Consider the following 25,302-nt stretch of genomic DNA (forward strand, 5'->3'; position numbering starts at 1 on the left):
CCTGATTGAATTATATGAAAGAAAAAGTGAAGGAAAATACAACTGGCTCGTAGCAGCCCATAAATGTGCTCTTCAGGAGGGAGGTAGGTAAGAACAAATGTGGTAAACCTGCACTGTAACTTCAGAGATGACAAATGTCAGTTCAGAGGAAAGGGCAGATAATCTCCCTCTTTCTGGGAGGTCTCCTTTTGCCTATTTTTCCTTTCCATAATTTTGTAGCATCACACTTCTTTGTCCACAAGAAAGGACTCTGAAGTGTGCTATATCTCCCTTTTCTACTCCCTATTACCTTGTCTCTCCAGGGCTGGGTGCCCCTGCATCAGGGAATGGATGAGATTATACCTGTAAGCACGTCTCTGCATAGCCGGCTTGAGTGGGTTGGAAGATCATGGCATATGAAGCTGCAGACATACTTTACAGACGAATGGGGGGATTCTATCTGACAACAGGATAACAGTGGGGTGGAGGAGGTATCTTCACTAAAAGCTGTCATGAATTTAGTTCCTCAGACTATCAAATCTTAATGCAGTTCACATTCCTGCTGGGATGTGGAAGTGTGGAACTTCTTCCCCTTGACATTGTCCAGTCTGTACTGAAATACATTAAACACTTTTCCTACCCATACCAAGATCTCTGATATTCACTATTTGAATAATGGCTTTGCTATGGTCATATGAGGATGGGCTGCATTTCTGTCTTGTTTTGGTGCCACCCTTACCTGACAGCCTTTCTGGAAGAGGTCTGGTGTAATCCAGTCTCGAAGCATTCTGAGTATTGATGCACCCTGAGGACAAAGGAAAGGGGAGAAGGTCATTTCACACTGCTCTAACACTGGATTCCGTTCATCTAAACAGCAACATGTGAGTGAATATTTTATAAGGAAAAAATAGAAACCATTTATCTAACTGAGGAAGTGTTTTTTCTAATTCCTTCATGGCATGGCGTGCCTGCCTGCAAGAGCTTGATTCTGGATGTGAGAGTTGGTCTTTAGCTGTGATCAGATGCCCATCTCCAAGTTCAGATGTGACAGTGGAAGGGGTCCCGAGACCTGCTGCTGGGAGTTACTGTCCTGGAGCACCACCAGTTTATGTGAATGGTGCTCCCTGTTTCCCTTTGAACACATCAGGGATGGGGAACTAGCCCTGTCCAACAGCACAGCCTGATAGAGGAAATTACTTTGGCTGAATGTCCAACAGGTAGGGAACTCCAAAAATGCCGCAAGTCTGGGGCTTTACATGTTGGGGATGTCATGTCAAGACACAGAATAAGCTTTGCTGAGGACTGGGATAAGAGCTTTGGCCTCTGATGCAGGGTAGAATTAGGATCAGAGAAATTACTTACTTGAGTGTCACAGGAAAAAAAACCAAACAGTTAAGACCTTGAAAGAAGAAAGAAACAAAGGGAAAATAGGAGAGAAAAGTAGAAGAGTCATGCAGAACAAACAACAGAGTGGGTACAAAATGATGAAAAACAAAAGCAGTGCAAACCTAATCTAAATCTCAAAATACAATTTTAGGATTAACATGTTTTCATTTTCTGAATTAAATCAAAGGGCAGCTGAGAGCCTAAAGCTATGAGTGGTTTAAAAATCCAGTTGTCCCATGAAAACAAGAATATTATCAGAATTCTCAGTAAATCCTCTCTCCCCTATTTACATGTCTGAGAATAACAACTTGACTGCACGAGTCATGGCAGAGGGACTGTTTGAACAGATATGCCTCAAACTGCTTTCCAGGTTATTGTTGCAGAGTCAAGGTGGTCAGCAGATAACTCTTTTCTGATATAGTAATTCAATGTGTTTGCCATGAAATATGTTCAAAAATGATTCAGTAAAACTTAAAACAGGTAATCGTAAGGCTGCTTATGATTAATAGTGATCATAAGGCCACGTGTATGTACTAGGCTACCTCAGTTCCTCAGCTTTGTCTATCAGCCACTTCTTATCTCATATCACTTCTCATAGAGCATCCCCTCCCATTTATATTAAAAGTCAGAGTAGAAATATGCACTTGTGCATGCATTTGGGAACAGCGGAGATTCCTTTTGCTTTAAATTGCATTGTGTAGTTAGCCCCTTGCATCTTCTACTACTGCTTTTCAGTCTCTTCCCCCTACTCTTGTCATTGCTCTGTAGTCCATGACGGAGTGCATTTGAGAAAAACTCATCCTAACAAAATGGTTATAGGAACTCCAGTGTTTTAATAACTTTTCTTTCTTTCAACTGTTTGGGAAGATTCAGGAAAGTGACCTTGATTTGAATAGCTGACCTTGTCTGATGGGGATGTGGGGTGAGTCTTTTATCAACACCCACATGAATTTTAGAGAGTTGTAGTAATTGCCAAGTATATGACAAGATTGTATGTGGCAGAAATGTGGAATGTTTAATCCTAAACTTCTTTAGCTGGGAGGGTCCAAAAATGTGAGGGTCCAGGAGAAAACTTCTAGCAGAACTTATTTAAGTATCTTCCTTTCTGAAAAGATTATCAATGTTTGAACTCAAAGACAAAAAATCTCATCGTTATTTTAATGGAATCTTTCAAACTAAGAGAGAGGATTAACTGGAAAACAGGTGAGATGCAATTACTTTTTAAGAGTAGATTTAAAAAATTATATACATTAATTGTGTAGTCACCCGCTCTACCCCAGTACAGCTTTCCTAGGTGCATAATGCCCCACTGATCATACAGCAGTTAGAGGTTCCCTTACAGAATACATTGCAATGATTCCACAGACCCTTAGGCAATTCATTACATTTTTAGGATTGTATAAACCCTGTAATTGCTTTGGTAAAACTAACAGAGAGCATTCCAAATTATGTTTTATTTGTTTAGTGATGAATATTATCAAGAGGAGATTGTTTTTATAAGAAAAATGCAAAAGAGAGGCCAAAATGAAGTAAGAAAGAAACAAGTTAATTTTGTCACACATTTATATATAAATACCAAGAGTAATTTGAGCTAAATCTACATGAAGACTTCCTCATTGAAGCCAAATTATATCCCAAGCCAAATTATATCCCAGGCAGACTTTTCCCAAACAATACATGAGTCCTCAAGTGTTTTTGCTGAAAACCAAAATGAGTTCATGTAGCAATTATCTAGACACAAAGAGATGAGTAAAAGCTAGGATTCTTTTTCTCCATTGTTTTTTCAGACCATGCAAAAGTATGTTTCTTGCTTACCTCACCACTAAAATACATTTTGGTCCAAAGTATTTGATTTAGTCCTGTATGTTTCTTGACTTTTGTTAGTTTGATTTAAGAACAGTGTTACACAATGCAGGTTTTCACATGGTTTATGATTTGACTCTGAGGCATTTATGGTGCAATAAATACTGGTTATATTGTTGGATACAGGATTTAACAGTTGAAAACAGAACTGATGGAAATGGATGGATTAAGTCTAGCTAGTAAAAGTATTATCTATGACTACAGATTCTAGCACATCTAAAGCTAAAGTCAATGCAATACATACTTTATGTTGAGCTGATAATGGGAGCTTGGAGGGAAAGTAACAAGCAGCATTTAATATGGTGGATTTTGTGTGTTCAGTGGAAACTTGTTACAGCATCAGATAGAAAACACTGACAGTGTAATAGAAGAAGCTGTCAGCACAAACATGGTGCGTCAGGGTCAGAAGCAACATCATGGGAGGTGGCTGATGGATGAGAAAGTGAGGAGAGTCCCAGCTCTTTCCTCATCATGGTGCTATATGCGGTGGTGAGAGAGGAGAAACTGGGGTGTTTCCTCCTGTGCTTCTTCAGACTTCTATCTTAATGCACTGAAAAAAAATAACTAGAAGCAACAGTGTAGGATGTTTAAGTGAGGAGACCTGCTTTGTTCCATGTCTAAGGGTTGTCTAAGGACAAAATGACTTTGGCTATATCTGATATGGAGAGACACGAGCCAGCTTCAGCTGCCTTGCCTGGATCCTGCTGACCACATCAAAGTAGTGACCCTCAGCACAGCTGCTGGCCTCTCTAATGCTCTGGATCTCAAAACACTTTTCCACAAGTGTTGAGTCCTGGCTGCTGCCCCAAACAACTAGTACTTCCAGAGACTGTGTGCTCAGGGAAGCCTCTGGGCGCCCTGGTCACAACTGCAGTTGGACGGCACCAGCATCCTGGTGTCTTGCTGCTCAGACAGATCCAGGGTATTCTTCCAGTCAGTTCCAGCTGGCTTCTAAGAAAGCTTTTATAGGCACAGGTCACCACCACCACTGACAGAGGAAGCCCCAGGGTGAGCAAAAATCTTGTCAAATACCTAATGGGGTGTCCTCTACCACCTCCTGGGCTACAGACTACTGTACTCCAAGTCAGTCCTGAGCTCCATAACTCTTAGTGAAATGTGGAGCTAATTTATCTCCCAGTTTAGGGCCAATGCCAGTAGAGGCTGGCATAGCCCATCTTTGCTAAGGCTCCTTGGGTGGCTGGGATACTGTAAATAACATGAGACAGAAAGTTACTTTCCTGGTTTCACTGCTTGCTCCCTGCCTTGCTTCCTCAAAATAAAAGTTATACTGCCCTGAAGGTGTGATGGGGAAGTGAGAGAGGGGACATCTGACCTTGCATCATCTGCCCTTCAGTTAGATTATGAGGCTTGACATAACTGGGCCACATCAGCACATGAAGTGATGTGAGAGGGATGTGCTCAGTATCTGGTTTAGGATAATTTTAAAACCAGCAACTCTAGTGGAAGAAGCTGCTGACACTGTGATTTCCCTGCACCTTTGCATGCTGTGGGCAGGTTTGCACAGCACAGAGTGGCTGACTGAGGCTCTGGCTGCACTGCTCCTCTCACAGTTGCTTTTGACTGAATCATCACTGACAACAGTGGGGAATGTCCCAGAAAAAAGATCCACACAGGCACTGAAAAAAGATCCCAGGTAGGTTAGGAGTTATGATTATGATCTCCCCTGACTTTTATCTCCTCTCTCAGGCTTCCACTTTCTTTTCATCCAAAGTCACAAAAGGAGGATATTCTACCTTACTGTAGGATATCCCATCAAACACAGAGGTGATTTCAGCTGGAGATGACACATCGACCACAATTGGGTGGGAAGACAGCAAAGAGTCATCCTTCATTACAGGAAGCACATCATCAATTAAAACCTGTTCAAGCTGAGAAAGAGAAGATGTTAGAATAGAAACAAAGGCAGGACAATATACCTAACTTCATAAAAGAAGTAGCTTGAACTACAGCTTCTCTAGTGGGAGGCAGTTGGAAATGGAATGAAATTTCATCTCTAAAGAAGGACTTGCTTTATGTCTGAGAGGGGAATGATATATTTTTTCCTTAACTGAGATAAATTGTCCTTTGCAAATCTTGTTTTCTCGTGTGTATCATAACACAAACCCCCCACCCAGTAGGCAAAAAAAAAAAGGAGCCTGTATTACCAATTTCAGCAGTGTGGCAATATCTGCAAAGCATTATGGGCTCTTCTTGCAAAAATGGAGCTGGAGAGAAAAAGAAGTAGGGAGGAAGGAGGCAACATTCCCCATCTCAAGGTTTATAATTTTTTATGGTGATTATAATTTTTCTAAAAAATTAAGTGGCCTGCAGTCAAAATCCCCTTACATCCTGATCAATACTGAACAAAAAAGACTAAACTTCTATTTAGTTTTCCTCTTCTAATACTCACTAGGATGATAACACTGAAATGGCTCTAGGTCGTAAATGAACACAGTGTTTAGATATGAAAAGTTCTTTTAAATTTTAGGCTCAGTAATTAAAATATTTCTTACATAGTTAGAACAACAGATCATCCTCTACTTCAAAGGATAAAAAAAGCAACCCAGGAATGATTTTGTTCTTAGCCTCACATAACATAGATGAGAAGAGATATTCATGTGGAGTAGGGAGCAAGGCAGGGGAAGTACTAAGTATGCACTGCCTGCTTCTAAGGTCACTAGGATCAAGGGCTAGTAGATTTTGACAACAGACTCAACCTATTCAAAACCTACTCTGCTTCCTTCCACTGGCATATGTTATATATTTTCTAGCAGCCACAGTCTTATTACAGTTGGCCAGCTGTGGGAAATATGCATGTTATGCGCCATCACATCTGTTTGGGAGGGGAGAAAGGAGACAGCAAGAAACCTTCCTTTATTCACACACATAATTCCTCAGAGTATAATGCATAATTAAGGCTACCCAATCTGTCTGCAACCCCCTTAAAGTGATTGGAGTTGGGTTTGCTGCACGGTTAGTTAGTGCTGTGGGCCAGCCACTATCACTGCTTATTTTTGCGCTGCGAGGAGTAGAGATTGTCTGATTTGGCGCATTTGAAATGACATTTAAAATGCTGGCAGCAGCTGAATGGGTGATCTGATATTTTCCTTGATGAACAGCTCGAGCTATGGAGACAGGCCCAGGTTCCCAAGCTTCCCCAGGTCAGATAAGGACAAGTCCCTTGAAGAAACACTACAGCCCAACTAACTAAATAAAGGGGAATCTCCATCTTCCAGGGTTAGACCTTTAAACAACCTTGCAAAACTGCTAAGGCCCTGTCCAGAATTCACCTAAGTATGATTTGCTGTAATAATAACCAAACATTTGACTCACTTGTTAAAAAAGCGTGACTCTTCCCTGCAGACTAAAACTTTACAAAGTTTACTTTGACTAGTTTCAGGATATAGCCATAGGTAGGTGGAAAAGATTAAACCAACCTTTATGTTGCACTGCACTATGTTAGTTTTCTATAATTATAATGTAAGTCTCCATGGTCCTTGTCTAATTTTTATTCTCTTCCAAAATGCTCCCCTCAGACACCCCCAACCCTCCACAAGACAGAAATAATTACCATTTTCCAATCTGGTTCTGCAGCATTTACTCCCAGGAACTCAAAATAACTGGCAAATCCTTCATTTAACCATAAGTCATCCCACCAGTCCATGGTCACAATATTTCCAAACCACTACAATTATAAACATTGAAAGATGTAGTATTAGATAAATGGTAAATGTACATTTCATTATCTCACATCTCCACATAGAACATTCATTTGTTCACTTTTATTCCTGTTGCCAGATGAAAATTACCATAATTCTGGGGTTTAAATGGAAATTCAAGCCTTGTCTTGTGTTAAAACATCACTTTTATTATAAAATTGCATATTACTGGGGAGATTGGTAATGATTCATGTGCCACTGAAAATATTTTTAGTTTCTTCCTCTTGATTTGATGATTTGTGCTTGTAAGGATATGTTTTCAGACAGCCTCCACAGTGTATAGTTGTCCCTATTTGCTTGCCCAAAAGAGACATCTGCACATGCAAATTAGCTCCTTTAAGACATTTCAGACAGATTTTCATAAACTGGCTCACAGTCTGGACCCAAGCATCCAACTTCCTGAGAAAAAATCAAAGGCAATAGTTATGGTACTTTAAAGTTCTAACAGGGAACTGTTTTAACATGATATTTTGTGATCAAATTGTGAGCACACATAGAAGATCCCAAGACAGAGTTAATGACAGTATGTTCAAGATTAAAAGGTTGTAACTATACATTTGAAGCGCTGTAAAAATGAATCATGTCCTGAAATGTACCTGATGAACGAGCTCGTGGGCTATCACAGCAGCTACTCTCTGTTTGTTAGAAGTGGCTGACTCGTTGGGATCGTACAGCAGGTTTGTTTCTCTGTATGTGATCAGCCCCCAGTTCTCCATAGCACCTGTCCCAAAATCTGGAATAGCTATTTTATCTATGTTGAAAGAAAGAGATCATGATTACCACTGTATCCTTTAAGCCATCTAGCATGTCCTCTTTCTGTGCATTCACAGCCTGTTTGGCTTACCATTTGTGGTTCTGGCTTGCTGCAGTCTATAACCTGTGTTTAACAAGCAGAGAACTGGCCTAAAGCAGCTGATAGTAAGCACCCAATCTCTGCTGAGATTAATAGAGCTAGGATCAGTTGCACTGAGGATCTGTACTATGAGGTGATGTTATGCCATCTCCTGGGAGCATGCGTAACATACATTACTTACTTTTGGCTCCAGAAATTAATAATATTGTCTATGGATTTGCTGCAGAGAGTAAACCTCCTGAAACTGTCCGTAGCGTAATGAGGCATGTCATTGTCACAATATTGTATTAAAAATATATATCGATATGTTAACTGAAGTAAATCCTCCATGCAGTGAACAACATCTGCTTCTACTCCTCACAATTTGTAGGGGTCACTCATTTATGGTCAGTAATCAATAAATGAGAATTGTGGACTCAGTTGGACCAGCATTTTCTTCTGCAAATAATGACCACAGTCTTTCTATCTGGGTTAGTGAAAAGGTACAGATGGATTTGAAACTGAGTAGAACAGACAACCCTCACGCCACTCTAACAGAAGATAGGAATTATTTATTTTAATGTAAAAAACTTGATGAGAGAATCAAAGCTGATAGTCTGGCAGGGGCTTCACTGACAGTCAAAATGAGGATCACAAGGAGAATGGAAATGCCAGAAGTCACAAATCAATGTGAAATACAATATTTAAATAAACCATTATGCAGAAACATATTTGATTAATCAGGTTTGATCTAGATAACTCCTGAGGGAACAACATAGATTTGTGATCCAACAAATAGACATTGAGAAAAACAGTATAAAATCTAAAGAGCATCTATCCTCTGATACTGCTGACCTGGGGTTACCAGTCCCTGCTGCATCAGAGACAGGCCCCTATCCATACATTGATGTGACAAAGTCATCAGGATTCTATGGAAATGGAAGTTTGAATAAGAAGCATAGCTGAGATTTAGTCCCAATTTTTACTGGGGACTAGTGTGTGAAAGAACAACATATTGTACTTGCTTCCCTAAATTACAATAAACTCAGATAATGTTTTGAAAGGATGAGGTAAAAATCTGTTAAAGTAATACAGGTTAGTCTGATAGATTCATGTATGAATTGCCAATGAAAGGTTTGCATAGCGTTGTTATTTGTTTTCAAAGTTGTTTTTTGTTTTGTTTTGTTTTATTTTTCCCATTACATTGGCTTAACTTGTTTGTAGTTTTTCCATCCTTTTAAGTTCATGAACCTAATTGAAATACCTCTTTGGAGGTCTTAGGAGGGGGCATTTCCAAAACTCTGATTACATTTCCAACTTTATTAGTTCAAACTGCACGAATCAGATCCAGAATCCAGATAGCCCAAGCTAAAGGATGCCCAGATGCACTGCATTTTCTTCGTTTGTTTTGTAACCATGGGCAAAATTTGATAGTGTGTCCACTCTTGTTTAGCTCTGGATATTTATTTAGCTCAGCAGTGGAAACTACAAATTATATGCTGAACCACATCCATCCTTCTAAGAAGTGGATACACACCCACTTTGCACTAAGGTTAATAAATAGTATGACATACTCTCTGGCAGTTTACATCTTCACTTATCTCACTGCTGACTTTTGTCCAGAAGTTCTCATGGAAGTGGTACATATTTTTCTCAAACCTCTTCTGGCTCTATTTTAGCTCATGATGTTCCTTTGCTGATGACACCAACTCTTCCCCTGAGTTTCCACAAAACACCATAAAATAATCATGCTAGGACCAGCGCTTCAGTTCAGCAAACTGAACTGTGAGAACTGATAACTAAACTGTTACTGACACCAGCTATCCCTTTGTGATATTTAAGAACAACATGGGTACAGTTTTAAAACATCCCGACATAATATCAGCAGTTAGCAACCAAATGCTTTCATGCTGTTTTCCACCAAAGCACATAGACCTATAGGAGAAACATAACCATGACAATGAATTGACAAAATGAAAAATATAATTATTAATAGTCACCTAGTTTTGGAAGAGAATAGCTCAAATTAAAGTACTGTTCAAAGAAGTCAAATACGATTTTTGTTACATTTGCTGCATATTCTGCCGTGTGTATTTGCAGTGGCTGGGCGTAAACTCTCAGCTGTAAAATACAGAGAGACAATTAGAACAGTCTTCAGTTAGAAGAAATTAGAAGGTGGCAAGCATTGAAAAGTCATTTAACATGCATACCTATAACACTGCAGGTTTTCTCTAAGAGACTGGCCTGAACACTGAACTCTGTTCCCTAACACATTTCTTCAATAAAATTTTTCAAATGTTGTGCATAAGAGAGACAAAGTCAACATAATCTGTGCACACTTTCCACAGTATGCCTAAATTGTAAAACTGGCAAAGCCCATGTCCAGAAGCTCACAGTAGCCAAGCTTGGAGCAGCACCTGGGTGCATACCAGCCCCTCCTTCCTCAAGGTTTGGTTTCTCAAGAAGAAAGCCTGGGTAAGCACAATGGAAGGGAATCCACTTGTTCTGAGCAGTTCATTGGTCTGGGCTGATCCCATCAGACCAATCTTTAGGAGTCCATCTCTCCTGAAATGTGTCCGAAACCCATAACAACTTATTTTCTTGAATTTCTTCCTGCCTACTATCATCATAATTTCCTCTTGTCCTTGTATGCTTGAAGATCTCGGACCCTCTGAAGACAGTGCGTTTACCAGATCTGTAACTCTCCCTGGACATGCTGGTGCATGCAGGCTGAGTGGTTGTTTGCCGAGGACCTTTGGCTGCACAGCCACCCAGTCACAGCCACAGTGCCTGATGGACTGCTGTGCCTCTGGAAGTCCCAGACAAAAATCAGCTCTCTTTTCCCATCAGGCAGGTCCAGGAAAACTGGCACGTTTGGTAGCCCTGTGTGTGCTCCGAGTGACGATTTCTGTGCTTCCCTTGCACATCTGAGCATGCTTTTTTTCCCTGAAGGCAAAAAATGGTGTGTTGGGTGCTGACCCGTCCATCCCTGAAGCTTGGCTCCTGGATCTGCTTTGACTATTACTGTCAAGCAACAGGAAATCTCAAGCCCTGGAAGACTTGAGTCCTTATGGCACCCATAGACATGATGAGGAGGCCTACAGTTAGAAAAAGCCTTCTGGGATGTTATCTGCACACTGTGAAGACAAAGTTTGACTTAAGAATTTATGGAGTCTTTTGTGGGTCTTTCCCTCAATCTCTTTGTCCCAAAGTTCACACAAATCTGCCCCAGAGCAGAGCCATAGCACTGGAGTGTCCACTGGCAGGAGCTGTAAGCTGTTTTCTTCATTGTCCCCCAAAATCACCAGTGTGGAAAATGAAAGATCTTTTTATGGAGTGAAGTTTCTGGCTTTAGCAAAACTGATCCATCTCATTTTGCAAGCTCCACATCCCTTATGAATGGGCCACATTCTTCTCCTGTGTTGGTGTGGCTTGTTTATTCCCCAGTGCTATCTTACAGCCAGGACTGGGTACAAACTGAGCAAGGGAGCCAGCCTACTCTAGGAGCCTGACAACACATTTATTACAATACCATGAAATTACACTTCCTCCAATAAGAGGGGAGGATGGGAAAGTAGTCAGAAATAAAGCCGGAATGAAAAAACAAAACCAAAAAAAGCTTATGAAATTCAATCAGGACTCCATTCCAGCCAGGAGATTTCCCTCAGGGTCAGTTTGCAATTCTAATCTACAGTTTCCACTTCAGTAAGCTCTTTACCCAATTTAGCACTCTTTGGTCCCCTAGCTGATCCATATTAATGTTTTTCCAAAACCTTCAGCATGCACTAGAATTGACTTTGATTTTCATTTGTACCATCTCCTCTGTGATTTTCCAAACTAGACATTTGGTACTAGACAGGTAATCACCTCAGGAACATTGTTTCCAGCTGTAGGCACATTTCCCACCATTGATTCCATTAATATCTTTGTTAGGGCAACAGCTTTCAGAGCAAATAGCAGCATTTTAAATAATTTACCATGCCGTGTGAGCTGTGTGCTGTCACTGTTGTTTACGAAAGCAATATATGGATCGCATGGATACTTTCTGTTGGAAGAGGGATTTATTGCTAGCAGCAGTCAGTGCGTCTAAATATCTCATTGCTCAGCTGGGCTTCAAAGTTTTTGGAAAGGAGCTTTTTGTTTAGGAGAAGGACTTTATAAATATCTGATTAAAAATTCTAAAGATAGCTTGATTTTCCTGGGGAAAAGGTAATTTTTAGTGATGGAGTTTATGTGGCTCCCCTAGTTAAAAACAGTCTTACATGTATACATTATGTTGATAAAACTATGTCCATGCTAAGGGAAAGGAAATGGTTATGATTTTAACCTCACTTAGAAACCAAGTTTTCTAGTGCAGGCAAGTCCTCAGACATTGTTTAGTGAATAGTGTTAATAAAATATGTAGTAACCAAGGCCTGAATTAGAAAATGTTTCTTCAGGCAACCCCTGTACTGACATGAATACCCCTGCTTCTACACACACACACTTTAATTACCATGTTTCAGTGAACACTCCCTTCTACTTAGAAATGCCACAAACCAGTCAGGAATATTGTGGGCTTTACAGTTTTGCTTGGGGAAAAAAAAACAAATATTGACCTTAGAGCCATGTTCTGTAGTACAGCAGGGACAACCAGAGAATGTTAGCTTTTGCATCTAGAAAATAAAGAGTTTTATATAGATCTTCAGCCCCCTCCTTTTTTTTTTTTTTTCTTCTCATATTATGTTCTACAAAAACTGCACAAATTCTGATTCTTAAAATGACTAAACTCTAGAGAATATTTATTGAAGCCAAAAAAACACTTATGCCCTGATAGTGAATGAAACAACTCTGCTGAAGAGCATCTTCTTAAAAAAATGTGTGGCTGGGTAGCCTAAACAGTCTCCTGTTTTGCAAATTACTCAGCCAAACAGCAGGGATCTAAGAATATTGCATCGCTATCTCAAACCAGGCTCCATTTGCTTGGCTAAGTGTTAATTCAGCCTTAGGTATTTGTCAAAAAATAATTTAAGTGTACAGTATGATGCTAGTGAGGGCATAGAGGAGGGAGGCCTCAGCACAGTGCTATGCCAAAAGTCTTTGCTGAGAACTGGATCAGCACTTTGGAGATGGATACAAGGCAGATTTTCACATCAGTGGAGAGCCTTAAGTAGGGAAGGATTTGCCGAGCTTTTTCAGATAGAGAAACTCAGGAAGAGCTTACTTGCTAGGGGAACAGTGGTCTGGCTGGGGCTTTGCTCTAGGTTCCCCATCCGCTGGTGTCAATACCTCCAGAAGAGGAGGAAAGCTCTGCCAGCTCAGCTGGAACACAAGACCGTGTGCTACACCCGTAAGGGGAAAGGAAGAGGAAGCAGCAAGAGCATACAGCCCTGGGGTTATCCTCTGTCTCGGATGAAGAAAAGATGCACATCAATGCAAACAGTGGGTTGAGCTTCCTGGACTAGGTTTAGACTAAATGAGGAGTTTATGTTGAGGGATAAATTGTATTTAGGCTTTCAGGTTGTGATTCAACATAATGTCCTGTGATTTCCTTATGCCTGATCAACTGCACCTTCAGGAGATTTGAATCTAAGCAAGAACTGTGTTGGACTGCCTGTCGCATCTAAATAAAGGAGCTATTTTAATTTTATGGATTCAGAATCAAACATACTGACTTCATTAGGGCACCTACCAAATATACAGCTGTTTAGGCAGGCACTATCATTTCTATACTTATTTGTGAAGAAATCATACTGGGCAGCTGCCTTTAACCACTGCTGTAAAAGAATGAATATTAGACCTAATACATAATAACACATAGAATTGTAGTCCTATGTCTCCATGACTATAAATAGGAAGATATCAAGTGCATAGTTTCACGCCTTTTAACCCACAGAAAACTGTAAAGTATTTGTAGCCATGGTCTGTGAATCTCTTGTACCCTTGGACTGTACATTCCCTTGGACTCTGGGCTTCAAGTCAGAGATGAGGTTGGAGAAACAGTGCTTCTTCTTCACACATGTCTGTATGTGAGGTACTGACTGGGACTTCACCAAGATGGGAGACAGGAAAGGTCTGCAAGGCACTGTATGTAGTCAAGGTCAGAGACCACTGTGGACACCTAACCTAATAAAATAGGCTGCATAAAATAAGCTATAGGAAAGGGAAAAATACATTCCTGTTTGCATTATAAAAAGAGATGTTTCATTTTTCAAAAAAATGCAAATCACAGGATATCTGTCATCTGGACCATGTTCAGGCTTAACAGGACTTACAGGTTTTCCAGTAGCAGATTTTCTCTCTACCCACTGAAACTGGTGCACTGCAAAGCATACCAAGTAAGTGCTCATGGGAACTGACTTCTCAAAAGTTGTCCGAGTCCAGCCATCACCCAGCTGTACAGTTTTCTGCAGAAATGGAAAAATTATTAATTTTTTTTTTGGAATTACAAACACGTGCAGAAGAGGATACAGTATTTCTATGAAGGCTGCAACTAAATATGAATGATAAATCACCTTTCCAGGTTCACCTCTTCTGGCATGGCATTGCTGATGGCATGAGAACAAACAATGTTTTTTCTGCAATACTGCCAACACAAAATAGGATTTTCCTTTTCTGAACTAAGTAAGTTTACCTGGTTCTAATTTTCATCAAGGATTTGAAATGATTCACATACACAGGAATTTTGCCAACAGGAGTTTTCCAGTGTATGCTAGTGTGATTTGTTCATGGAACAGTTGCATAAAATAACATCACTTTGGACAGATCACAGATGAGGCTGGATTCTCTCTTCTCTTAAATACATGCATTGTGTAGGAGTCAGGGATTGCAGAGATGCTATTTAAAATAAAGACCAGTCTAATGAATCTATCCTGAGCTCAATCAGATACTGATTAGTACTGTGGGTTGTTTAAATGTACGTAAGGTTTAGTACTGGTCATAGCTTTTATTCTGTAAATTAATTAAAAACAATTCCTGATTTTTTCAAATGTCTTTAACTCTCAACAGAACTATATGACCAAACCTGCAACCTGTTGTATGTGATTCATCCTCTAAATACTTATTTCTGCTGTTCACTATCTGCTATTGCCTGTTTGATATTTTTTTGTGCTCCTGACTGGATGACTAACATAAATAGGACAAAAGCAAACAGCATATAAAAGTCATTAACCTTCTACTAGAGTTACAATATTTTGTGAGATTTGATTGTTATAAATACAATATAAATAAAGCACAGACAGTGAATGTTGCAGTTAATATGATCTCCTGAGCAAAAAAACCCTTTTCATAGATATATTCACAAACTCTTCTCCAGAGAGATATTCACAGTCTACTTTTCCATTATTTGACTCATTTTGACTCTATTTTGATATCTTTAGATCTTTCAACAAATTCAAAACTTTGGTGAAAAAAAAAGTAAAAATAATTCAACCTCGTGAAAAATACAAATGAAATGTACAAATTTTTTATTTTCCTGGTTGATTATAAAGCTCCACACCACCAAAACTACTACAAGAAGTGTAATACACAATATGCCTTGTGTTTCCAAACTATTACAATTCCATCCGATGAAAAGATTTCCCAAAGATCTTTCACTACTAAGAACAGAGCTACTGACTTTGTGAGCATACTGGATGAAAAATGCTATCATCCATTAGTCAAATCTGAGCATGAACCCAGCATAATCTACATTTCCCTGTATGTACTTGGATTTTAGCAAATTAATTAAGAAGATGTGCCTAGCCGTTTGAAAGCTTATTTTTTGTATGTCCATACTAGAGGCAAGGTCCATGTGTAAAGGTATAAAGTAAATCTCAAAACCCACTATATCGTGATAATATCCAGTCTCATCCCCTCACCATTGTTGCTGGTACCCTAGCTTTTCTCAGGTCTGCAAGGAAATGTACAGCACTTTTTTCTTTTCCTGTGTTGTACATCAAAATGCCTGGTGCTCTTCCAGGTATCATATAAATATTTTTAATAACAATAGGTCAGAGCTTTAGATTTGCTGGGTGGCAACTGTATCAGATTGGTAATAGTTCTCTCAGCTGCATTACTAGGGGGAAGTTAAGGTTTGGGGGACCTTTTAAAAGAAACAGTACACAGTAAAGCAGACCTTTGTTTTCTGGGTGGGGGAATGATTGGGAAGATGTAAATGTCAACAGCCTGGAGGCTGGAAGCTCTTTTTCAATTTTTTTCCTTTTTTTTTAAAAAAAAAAAAAAAACAACTTGGCACTTTATCTCCCACTTCAGAAGATATTAATTAGAAATTATACATTGGACTACACATTCAGTTAAACTTTTCATTAGAAACTCTCTCAGCTGAAAGCCATTCAGTCATCTTCCAGAGGGCCCAGAAGTAGATAATTGATGCCATTGAATTTCATACAAAACTTGGTATTTGACCCACCAGGTCCAGAAATAGATTATTTAGGAAATTACAGTCACGGTGGAGTGACAAGTGTCCACACCCATGAGCTGACAGATGGGATTTCAGATCATGTATTATTAAAAATCATAATCCTAGAGCTTCTTGCTAGCAGGATCCTTTGCCACTAGATTGTAATTAGCAGAACCTCGCTTTGGACCATTATGTAGTTTCAGTGATTATTTTAGACTTCCCATCTGGGAAGCAGCTGTCTTCCAGAGTATTTCTTCTCAGAATCCATCTGGTTTGACTGAGGAACCTGCCATTACCTATTTATAGTTAGTAGGGGAAGCTCATCTAGAATATCTGAATAGATGGCCAGCTAGCTAAAGACAGAAGAGATGTTTAATTTCTGCTTTGGATTTGGCTCTGTATTGTCATGTTGTGTGCTAGTGGACCACTGGGAGTCCTAACCAACCATGCAGTCTTGGTTTATGGAATATTTATTAACCATTAGCTTTACAGTATCTGGGTGGTAGATTCTGTGAACGTGCAAGGACCTTGTGATCCATTGCTAACTTTCTGGTGGCTTTACAGAACCATTTCACTTAGGCATCAGAGTTGGGAAATACGTACCTGTACCGGCATGTTTGAAAGTGCTTGGTACGCATCTTGATGGATGATAGATATGTTGTAAGTTGCCTTTTTGTTGGGCTCGTCAAAGCAAGGAAATGATTTCCGTGCATCTGTTGGTTCATGATCAGTAGCTGCAATGCTCCTTAAACAAACAACACATTGGCAAGTCTTCATTATATACCTTTTAAATGTTATCTGTAATTTTTAAGCGTATTTTTTTATCAATTTTGCAAACTAAAGTCAGCTACAAATATTTGTGTATGCTTGTCTGTTCATAAAAGTAGGTGACATCAGAAATGCACAAGCTGACATTGTATAGGCATGTGTAACATATACCTCAAAGTCTGTTAACATCCTCTAGGTTTCAGAGCAAAAGCTAAAGCTAATTGCATATCATCAAATATTTTTAGGAGCCAGGCAATAAGATAGAAATGAACCCTCATAGATGGTAAAAATTTTGCTTACCTTCCCAGTGAGATTTCCTATTGGTTTATGTGCCTAAAATAAAATACTGATGGTATCTGAAAGGTAATTAAAATCCTGGTATAGGGATGTTTACTTAAGTCACTCCATGTGTTGTTTATCCACTAGAGCATGTCTTGGGATTGGAGTCATGAACAACTCCTGAGAAGACATCTTGGAATTGCATAAGTGCCCCTAAAATCTCATCCTGCTTGTGTATTTCTTTTTTCTGCAGTTACCACATAGTTTTCTGCTGGTGCTGTTATGCTCCCCTGACTCCATTAGTGAAACTGCTGGAGAAAGCATGGAAAGTTCAGGTGAACATTCTAGTACATAACTGATGATATGCTAGCCATGGTGGGGAGTTTAGAAAGTCATCTCAGTTACGCAAAAACAACTGGAGGAGCCAGACAATAGGGATCACATCAAACAATAAGGTGAAGGTTGTGAACGTTCATATCATGTGCTTGCTTCTCACAGTGACATCGAGTCCCCCCATTAACAGACCATACAGTGGCAGAGCATACTCTCCAGTGATTGATGGTGAAAGGGATCACAGATGCTTCTTCAATTAATCTGGAATGTTGAGCATTTTCTGACAGCACTTCTACAGCTGCTCCAACTATATTAAGGTAGTTTTTCTTTCCAAAAAGTAATTAAAAGAGTACATCATAAATTACAGGTCTGCAGCAATCCTACAAGCCTACTTGACAACCAATTTTTCAATGTTTCTGTTGCCCTTGGCATTTCCCTGTGATGATGAAATACTAAACTGCTTATTAGGAACTTGTAGCAGCAAGGGTCATTTACAAGCCTGATGGAAGTAATGTGTCTGGGTTCCTACCATTTGTGTTCATTGGAATAGTAACTTAAGAGTTCATGGGCAGAAAACATAATGAACATTTACCTTAACATAACTTCAGGCTCAATAGAGTTTCTTTTGCTTGGTAAATCATTTGATGTCACTCTGTATTTTTTGTAGGATTTGAAAGCTGTTTCACAATTAAGTTAACTCCAAGTCCTCAGGGCAATGCCTCACAGCTGTTGCTTAAAAAATTGGCTATATATTTTGACACATTTATACCTTGTTCCTACAGACTGATAACACTGTGATATCTCTGTTGATTTAGAAAATGATAATCCATCTATCCTCATATATTTGTGGAAGCAGACAGAAACAGCAGTGCAAAACCTTAGCACTACCCTTCCTATGGGATAGACAATGAGAACTCTGGGCTATGACATGCATAGAAGTGTCACTAGAGACATGAAGTGCTGTAATTTCCTTTCAAAACTTATAAGGTATTTTTTAGATAAGATTTTCTTCACTGTTTGGTGGATTCTGCCCTTCTACTTGTTGTTGATGTCCAGACCTTTAAATGTGAACTAGAGGTGACAGTGTAAATATCATAGTAATAAGAAGTGAAGATCTGGCTGAGTGCATCCAGCTGTTGTTACCAAAATAAAACTGCTGCATTCAGAACCATGATTTTTTTTTTTCCCCTAAAGCACAGGGGGTTAGTGCAAAATCCCCTCCTCCTGAGCTAATTAAAGCATTTTTCTCCTAGTTTTTCTGTAAATTCATATTCATAGCTTCTGAGAAAATACTATTCTTGAGGAAGAAATCCAGGAGTGCTACTTCTGTACAATAAAGAATGTTTTGCCTTTCCCTAATCAATAAAATCCTAAATGCAAGTGTCCCTGTTAGAGATGTGTCCAGTTTATCTTTTATAATCCTCTTGCTCTCTTATGGAGGACAGGGAGAATTCCTAGGAAGCCATACCTTGTCACTAATAGTAATACAAAACTAGAAACTGCTGCCATGATATGTTTCGATTATCTGTAATATTAAGGAGAAAATAAAAGGGAGTTTAGCACGTTCCTTGAGAAGAACTAATGAGTTGAAAAACCCCATTACACTAGGCAAGGACTCTTGCTGTGCTCCTTTCCCTAATATCTGAAAAGAACGCAACTGCTCACTGCATCATGCAAAGTAGGGAAGGACTGTTATTCCCCTTTCATTGATGGGGAAATCAAATGCACAGAGGAATAGCTTTACCAAAGGATTTCAGTGCTTACAGCTGGCTTCAGGCACCCACAGGAGGATCTAGGCAAGTCTATGTCTAAAATCTGCATTCTCAGAGTTTCTGCTTTCCTGCTCCCTACCCACATGCACACATCAATTTAAACAGTGTTCCCAAGGTATCTCAACTCTGCCTCTGGGGATGTCCAACAGCACCTTTGTCCTAACGGGGATTGTGTGATCTGTCCAAACAGGATTTCCAAAAGAGAAGTTCTTCTCCCTAAGCCTCCTAAGGATCCCAGACTTGCAGGCATGTTCAGCACACGTCTACCTGTTTTCCACAAAACGTGGTGGGAGATTTGAATGTAAGCAACAGCAGAGACTGGACATGTGCCCAGTTTGTAAACAGAAGTCATTATAGCAATGTTTTGGCAAACCTTTTCCTTCACAGATAGACATCTGGGTAGCAGCTCAGCCCCAGGAGCTGAATTTCCTGTGTTACTAATTCTCTCAAAAAGTCCTTCTGCTTCTAACACTGCCCAGAAGGTATGGTGGAGTAGGTAAATTACACATTGGCTCTCATCTTCACCACAGCACCCTTCTTTCTAATATCCACTATTAATAAACTTGCTTGACTTTTGCTATTACCCTATATGATTTGTATTTACTTACAACATGAAAAAAAAGGAACTATTTGGGTTGAAATTTTCCTTCATCAGACACAGGCAAAATAAAAACGTTAATTCCAGTCAGCATTTTTTTGAGCACAAAATGCAGTTTTAATAAGTAATAAAACCATTCCCTCTCCATCCATCCTCACGCCATCCTATTACATACCCTCATGCCGCATAGCAGCAAATTGGCTGGTGGTTGCAGCACCACTTGGCTGGTGGCTGCTTTTGTTTCAAAGCTGTACTTATCAGTCATGTACATCGCCTCTTCCACCCCCACAAACAATCTGTCCAAACTTAATCACATGAAAAGCATTTCAGAAATCACCATTCACTCATTCTTATTAGAGCCCTTCTCAAGCCTAATGAACAAACTCACATGCTCAAGTTCCGTTCTGTATTGAGTGTTTTGAGACTGCTGGCTAGGATCATGCTCACAACTGTAGCTCCCCAGCATTCAAATCAAGAAGTAGGAACCCTCTCAAAATGAGCTCACATTTTATGCTTTCTTTAGTTTATGAAGTTATCCTTTCTTCCTGACATCAGATGCTTGGTCCTTGTCTTCCTACACTGCCTGGGTCTAAGGGACGGGCATTCACCTCTCCTGTACTGTTACTCAGTAGACTTGCATTCTGGTCCTCCTATTATGGTTGTGAGAGACCTGGGGCAACTTTTTAAATATCTAGGTATCCTTCACCAATAAAAAGCAAATAACACACCTCAACTTAGAAAGATGCTAAGAGGTTACACCTTAAAACTGCTTTGGGGATGTCAGATGCTCAAAGTATAAAACCAAAGCACCTTCCAAGTCAGAGCAATACTGAGGTGGTAGATGGAGGAAAACAAGAGGGAAAGGGTTGGCTGTGGCTCAAGCTGTTCTCTACATGGCTTCTTCCCAGATCAGATAACTATGTTTAACTATGAAAAATCAATGCTTGCTTTTTCCTCTGCCTCTTGGATTTGTTGCTGCTGGTGCCTGTCACTGCTTCTACTCCTGACATTGCCTGTCAGAGGCTGAATGAAGCTGATGCGATTCTCACTCATGACACCATTGTCCCAGGAGGGCAAACAACTGCTGTGAAAACACATCAGTGTTTGTCTCCATGTTTCTGCTACAGGGCCTTGGAAAAGTCTAGCCAAGTTTATCTTCTAGCCATAAAGGCTGGAATGAGTCTCTTCAGAAACATAAATACTGGAAAATGGGTGAGTGCCCTCTCTACACATTAACTGTGAAGAAATGCCTCTGAGCAGGGTGCAATGGCTTCTTCAAGCTTCCACCCTGAAGTAGTGCAAACCTGGGAAGTAAAATGGGTTAAGTGAACTGGCAGAGGCTTTGTAATCTTTCAATAACTATTGATATATTAAAAAGGAAGAACTGGAGCATAAAAACCCCAAGTCAAAGATAACCTTTATTGTTTGGACTTTCCTACCCATAATTTAAACCAGCTGTAGGAGGGACAGGAAAGTTCTGGTTTGGATATTCCTCAGGCTTATAACATCAAGGAGACATGATGTCAGGAAAACTATCACAAGAGCATTTTACACTGCAGCTGTTACCTTGGGGAGTGACAGGAGAAAGTGGTGAGAACTGTATGTTATTTATTGTACTACAGAGATAAAAACTGGCCTCTATCCCTCCAGCTCTCTGAGGGAGCCATTCATAAAGGTAACCTGGGACCAATAGAGTTTCAAAAAGTTTTTTGGAATAATAATAACAAACCCCTCATCTCTCCAGCCCACATTCACTTGTCAACAGCCAAAGGGTTTTGAATACAGCATCTTCCTTAGGGGAATGAGAAAATTAAAGAACAGCCCAGAAATGTCAGCAAGTTGGTGAGAGACAAGACTAAGAAGCTGAAAGAGGAATAGAACAGGCCTGAGCAGGTAGAAATAGAGAAGAAAGTTTAATAAATAAAAGAAAACTGCTTTACTTGATCTGTCCATTTTCAGTGTAGGTGGTCCTATAAAATCCAACCAGGGAACCATTCAGCCAGCCTTGAAACTTCAGGGTGAGTATATAGGGATCACTTTCATTAGTGACAGTGAGCTCTGCTTCTGCCTTCATCACTATGTACTCTTGTGGCTTGTATCCAAAGCAGTCATTCAGAGCAATCTGCTGTCCTGAGGATTTCCGGAGTGTGGGCATTTCTGTAATCTTGGTCTCTCGCAGGTGGAGCCACAAGTAGCTGGTAGATTTTTCCAAAGCAATAGAAATACTAACTGTCCCAGTGTAAATGTCTCTCTCCATTTCAGGCTTCATTTCCAGATCATAGTGGACAGGCTTGATGTAACTGGGTAACCTAAAATGTCTCCACTCTCCAGTGTCATCATTTTTGGGAGGACAGGGACCCAAATCCACTGTGGGAGGAGGGCTTGTTGGCTGATCTGATTCCCCTGAAGGTTGTTGAGATTTAGGTCTGCTCAATCCTACACCAAGCCCCACGGCAAGACCTACAACGACCACGACGCCACAGATGACAGCCACATGCTTTGTCTTCATGCAGTATCGTTTGGACTTCTTATCCTCAAAATCCATGCCCTCCATCTCTGCTCCTGGGTCTGTTCTCACAGCAAAACATTAACCATAAAAAAGCTTATTAGTCACTTCAGCAGTCGCATTCAGTTAACTCAGCAGACTTGGTTTGTATTTTAATTGTGTAGCTATAGCTGTTCTCTGCTCGTCTCCCCCACTTCGCTTTCCACAAGACACTCAATTAATTAAAGACAACATGCATTTGGAGGAAATGTGAATGATAAAATGGAGTACAGCTGGGCTGGGAGACGGAGGCAACCGACACAGAAGAACATTGTTCCTGCCGTGCTCCCCTTATAAGCATCACAACCCCACCCCCAGCCCCTCCTGCTCTGGCCTGAGTTAAATATAAAACAGTGCTATGTTAATCAGCAGTTAGGAGATGATCAGATGCCAAAGCTCTGTCAGCAACTTTCAGAAAGAGTTTGCAGATAGAGGTGTAACTGCTCCAAACCCTGAGCTTTTGCCACTACCTCTTCCTTTTTTTTCCCCTGCTGTCTTTTTCGGATTTTTGAGGTTTGGGTTTTTTTTAACTTTTCCCTCTTACTAGCAAAGATTTCCTTGAACTTCCACCCTATAGTTTGTGAAAAGACATCTCCAAAGTCTCAAAAATCACATAGATCTTTCAAGGCCTTTTCAACTGTTTCCCCTCCTTTCTAAGCTCATTTACCTTTGCCGTGTAATTCAAGGCAGTCACGGGCAGAAGAATGCACAGTGGAACTATAAATTTTGATCATTGACTTCAAACTTTAACACATGTCTAATTCCTCTCCCCCTCTCATAGGGCCAGTTTTCCAGGAGGTTGCTCATAGACATGCATATAAGCTGGTAGCCTGGAATAGTATTGTCTTGTTGGGCAGTGCAATTATAGTGCTGCCTGTGAACCCTTGCTGTGAGGGAAACTTCTAAATATGCAGTTATATGATTTATGTACTAAAGATCTAATTTAGCATTTACTGCATGTCATCACAATGTGCTGCTTCGTCGAAACAAATCAACTGAAGAGAGTCTGATTCTGCTTGGGGTAACTTATTGTAAGTAAGGCCTTGTTAAGCCTGCAAGCAAGATGTTGCTAATGCAGTATGAAGCTGAGTACAGCAGTAGTCTTGACCTTGTTTGATGCTGAACTAAAGAAAACCAGTGTAGAATAGAAACGTCAGTCCCTGGATCTCTTAACTGTTTTTCTCCACTTATGGAGTCCACTTGAGTAGATTTTTAATCAAGCACATCAGTTTGTCTTCATGCTTCCTGTTTTAATTTATCAGGAGACAGATTAACATCACTCTTCACATCAGTTACAACTCTCTGCTACTTAGCTTCTTTTTTGTTGTTGTTGTTTTGGTTTTGAGATGGATGAATTTTCACCTGGATGGGTTGACTTAGGCCCTAGAATCAGTCAACACATGCTGTGACTGAGATGCACTGAATCAGGGAAGGAGCTTTTCCAGGATAGACTTTATGCAGTCTATTTAGAAATGGATCTGCTCACAAGCTTTGTAGGTCTCCTTTTGAAATATCATCAGCCACCATGGGGAACTTTAGCCAACCAGTCTGCATCAGCACTCTTATAGCACATTACTATTTATATAGCATCTTGTTTTAAAGTCAAGGTTTTCCAACAGGAACTGAGAAAATAAAAGGTGTTTTTTGCAGAACAACAAGTTAACTCTTACTCAGATATTTTCAAAAGTGAAAAACCAATGCAAAAAAAAAAAATCAAGCAGAAAGCTAAAAATCTGTTTCACATTATGTCTGTTTTTATTGTTTCCCATTTCTCTTCTGTGATCAAAACTAGATATGACATGGGAAACCAGTGCCCTTTAATGATTGAGTAAGAATTTAACTTCTAGCAACAGAGCCAGCATTGAAGATCATGGTCTTAGCATTTAAAACCGTTTCAGCTTTTCTTTTGTTCTGATTGGACAGGACAAGGAAAAAGAGTGAAAATAGATTTTAAATAAGACATCTTAAGCCAGAGCAGGCCATAAGTGATGAGATAGTAAATATGTCTTGATTTCAGGCATACTTTTTACATCACTCCCATTTTCATTCTCCTTAGCTGTGAGGTTTTCTGTTACATTTTTAATCTGAAGATGAAAAATGCTGTTTGAGTTTATAGACTGCAGAGCAGGTTATTTACTGTAATGATGAAGAGACTTGCAGATTTCTTCACTGGTAACAATTACATCCTTCAGGAAGAGGTAGAAAACATATGTGGCTGACCTGGTCCTAAACAGCCTCATCCTAAGCCTTAAAAACAACACTAGCAGTAAAATCCATTACAAGCTAATGAGGAGTGACAAACGAATTAGCTCAACAAGCATCAGAGATTATTGGTGACTTCTGACAGTCAAGAGCAGTAGTGCAGTTACACATAAGATCTAACATTGATCTACTCTTTATAAAAACTGAAGTTCAAGCCTAGTTGCAGCCAAAAATAGGTAGAATATATTTCTGATAGTGGTAGTTATGAGCAGATTTATCCCTACCATATCAGAAATATGTTTTGCCCCTAGCTGGGTCAGAGAGCAGCTCTAAGAAGCTGCCTAGCTGCCAATGGCTCAGTATACATGTCCAAGGATAAGACAGGGCTCAAACTATTAATTCCTCTACACAGGATCGATAAAGGAGGGCAGAGTCCCCAAAGGCAACGCCAGACCTCTCCCTGCTTGGCTGTCTCCAGGTAGAAAGGGGCAGGGAAAGGGCCTGCCCAGCCAGAGAGGAGAGCACCATGGCATTCATCAACAAGATATAGATGCTTTGTCTACCCTCTCTCTGCAGGCATAAGGTGATGAATTGCCATATGGAAAGTGGAAGAAAGCTCATGCCAAGATGCTCCAGCATAAACCAC

The 25,302-nt window shown here is 39.9% G+C and overlaps 1 protein-coding gene across 2 annotated transcripts in view; it reads right to left on the minus strand.

The window, feature by feature from the left end:
* Window positions 1-22,704, minus strand: part of LOC104357774 (glutamyl aminopeptidase) — a 36,369-nt gene extending 13,665 nt beyond the window's left edge. For both annotated transcript variants that reach the window (XM_042796860.1, XM_032997797.2), the window contains exons 1-8: window positions 21,850-22,704; window positions 16,763-16,904; window positions 14,034-14,165; window positions 9,780-9,900; window positions 7,544-7,698; window positions 6,800-6,913; window positions 4,983-5,117; window positions 719-784 (exon numbers count right to left, since the gene is read on the minus strand). In XM_042796860.1, the coding sequence (XP_042652794.1) occupies window positions 719-784; window positions 4,983-5,117; window positions 6,800-6,913; window positions 7,544-7,698; window positions 9,780-9,900; window positions 14,034-14,165; window positions 16,763-16,904; window positions 21,850-22,463 (1,479 nt within the window). In that variant the 5' untranslated portion in view covers window positions 22,464-22,704. The remainder of the gene's footprint in view (window positions 1-718; window positions 785-4,982; window positions 5,118-6,799; window positions 6,914-7,543; window positions 7,699-9,779; window positions 9,901-14,033; window positions 14,166-16,762; window positions 16,905-21,849) is intronic.
* Between the last annotated feature and the right edge of the window lie 2,598 nt (window positions 22,705-25,302).

The sequence above is a fragment of the Tyto alba genome, unplaced genomic scaffold (genome assembly GCF_018691265.1).
Source record: "Tyto alba isolate M040663 unplaced genomic scaffold, T.alba_DEE_v4.0 Super-Scaffold_23, whole genome shotgun sequence".
NCBI classification, from domain to species: domain Eukaryota; kingdom Metazoa; phylum Chordata; class Aves; order Strigiformes; family Tytonidae; genus Tyto; species Tyto alba.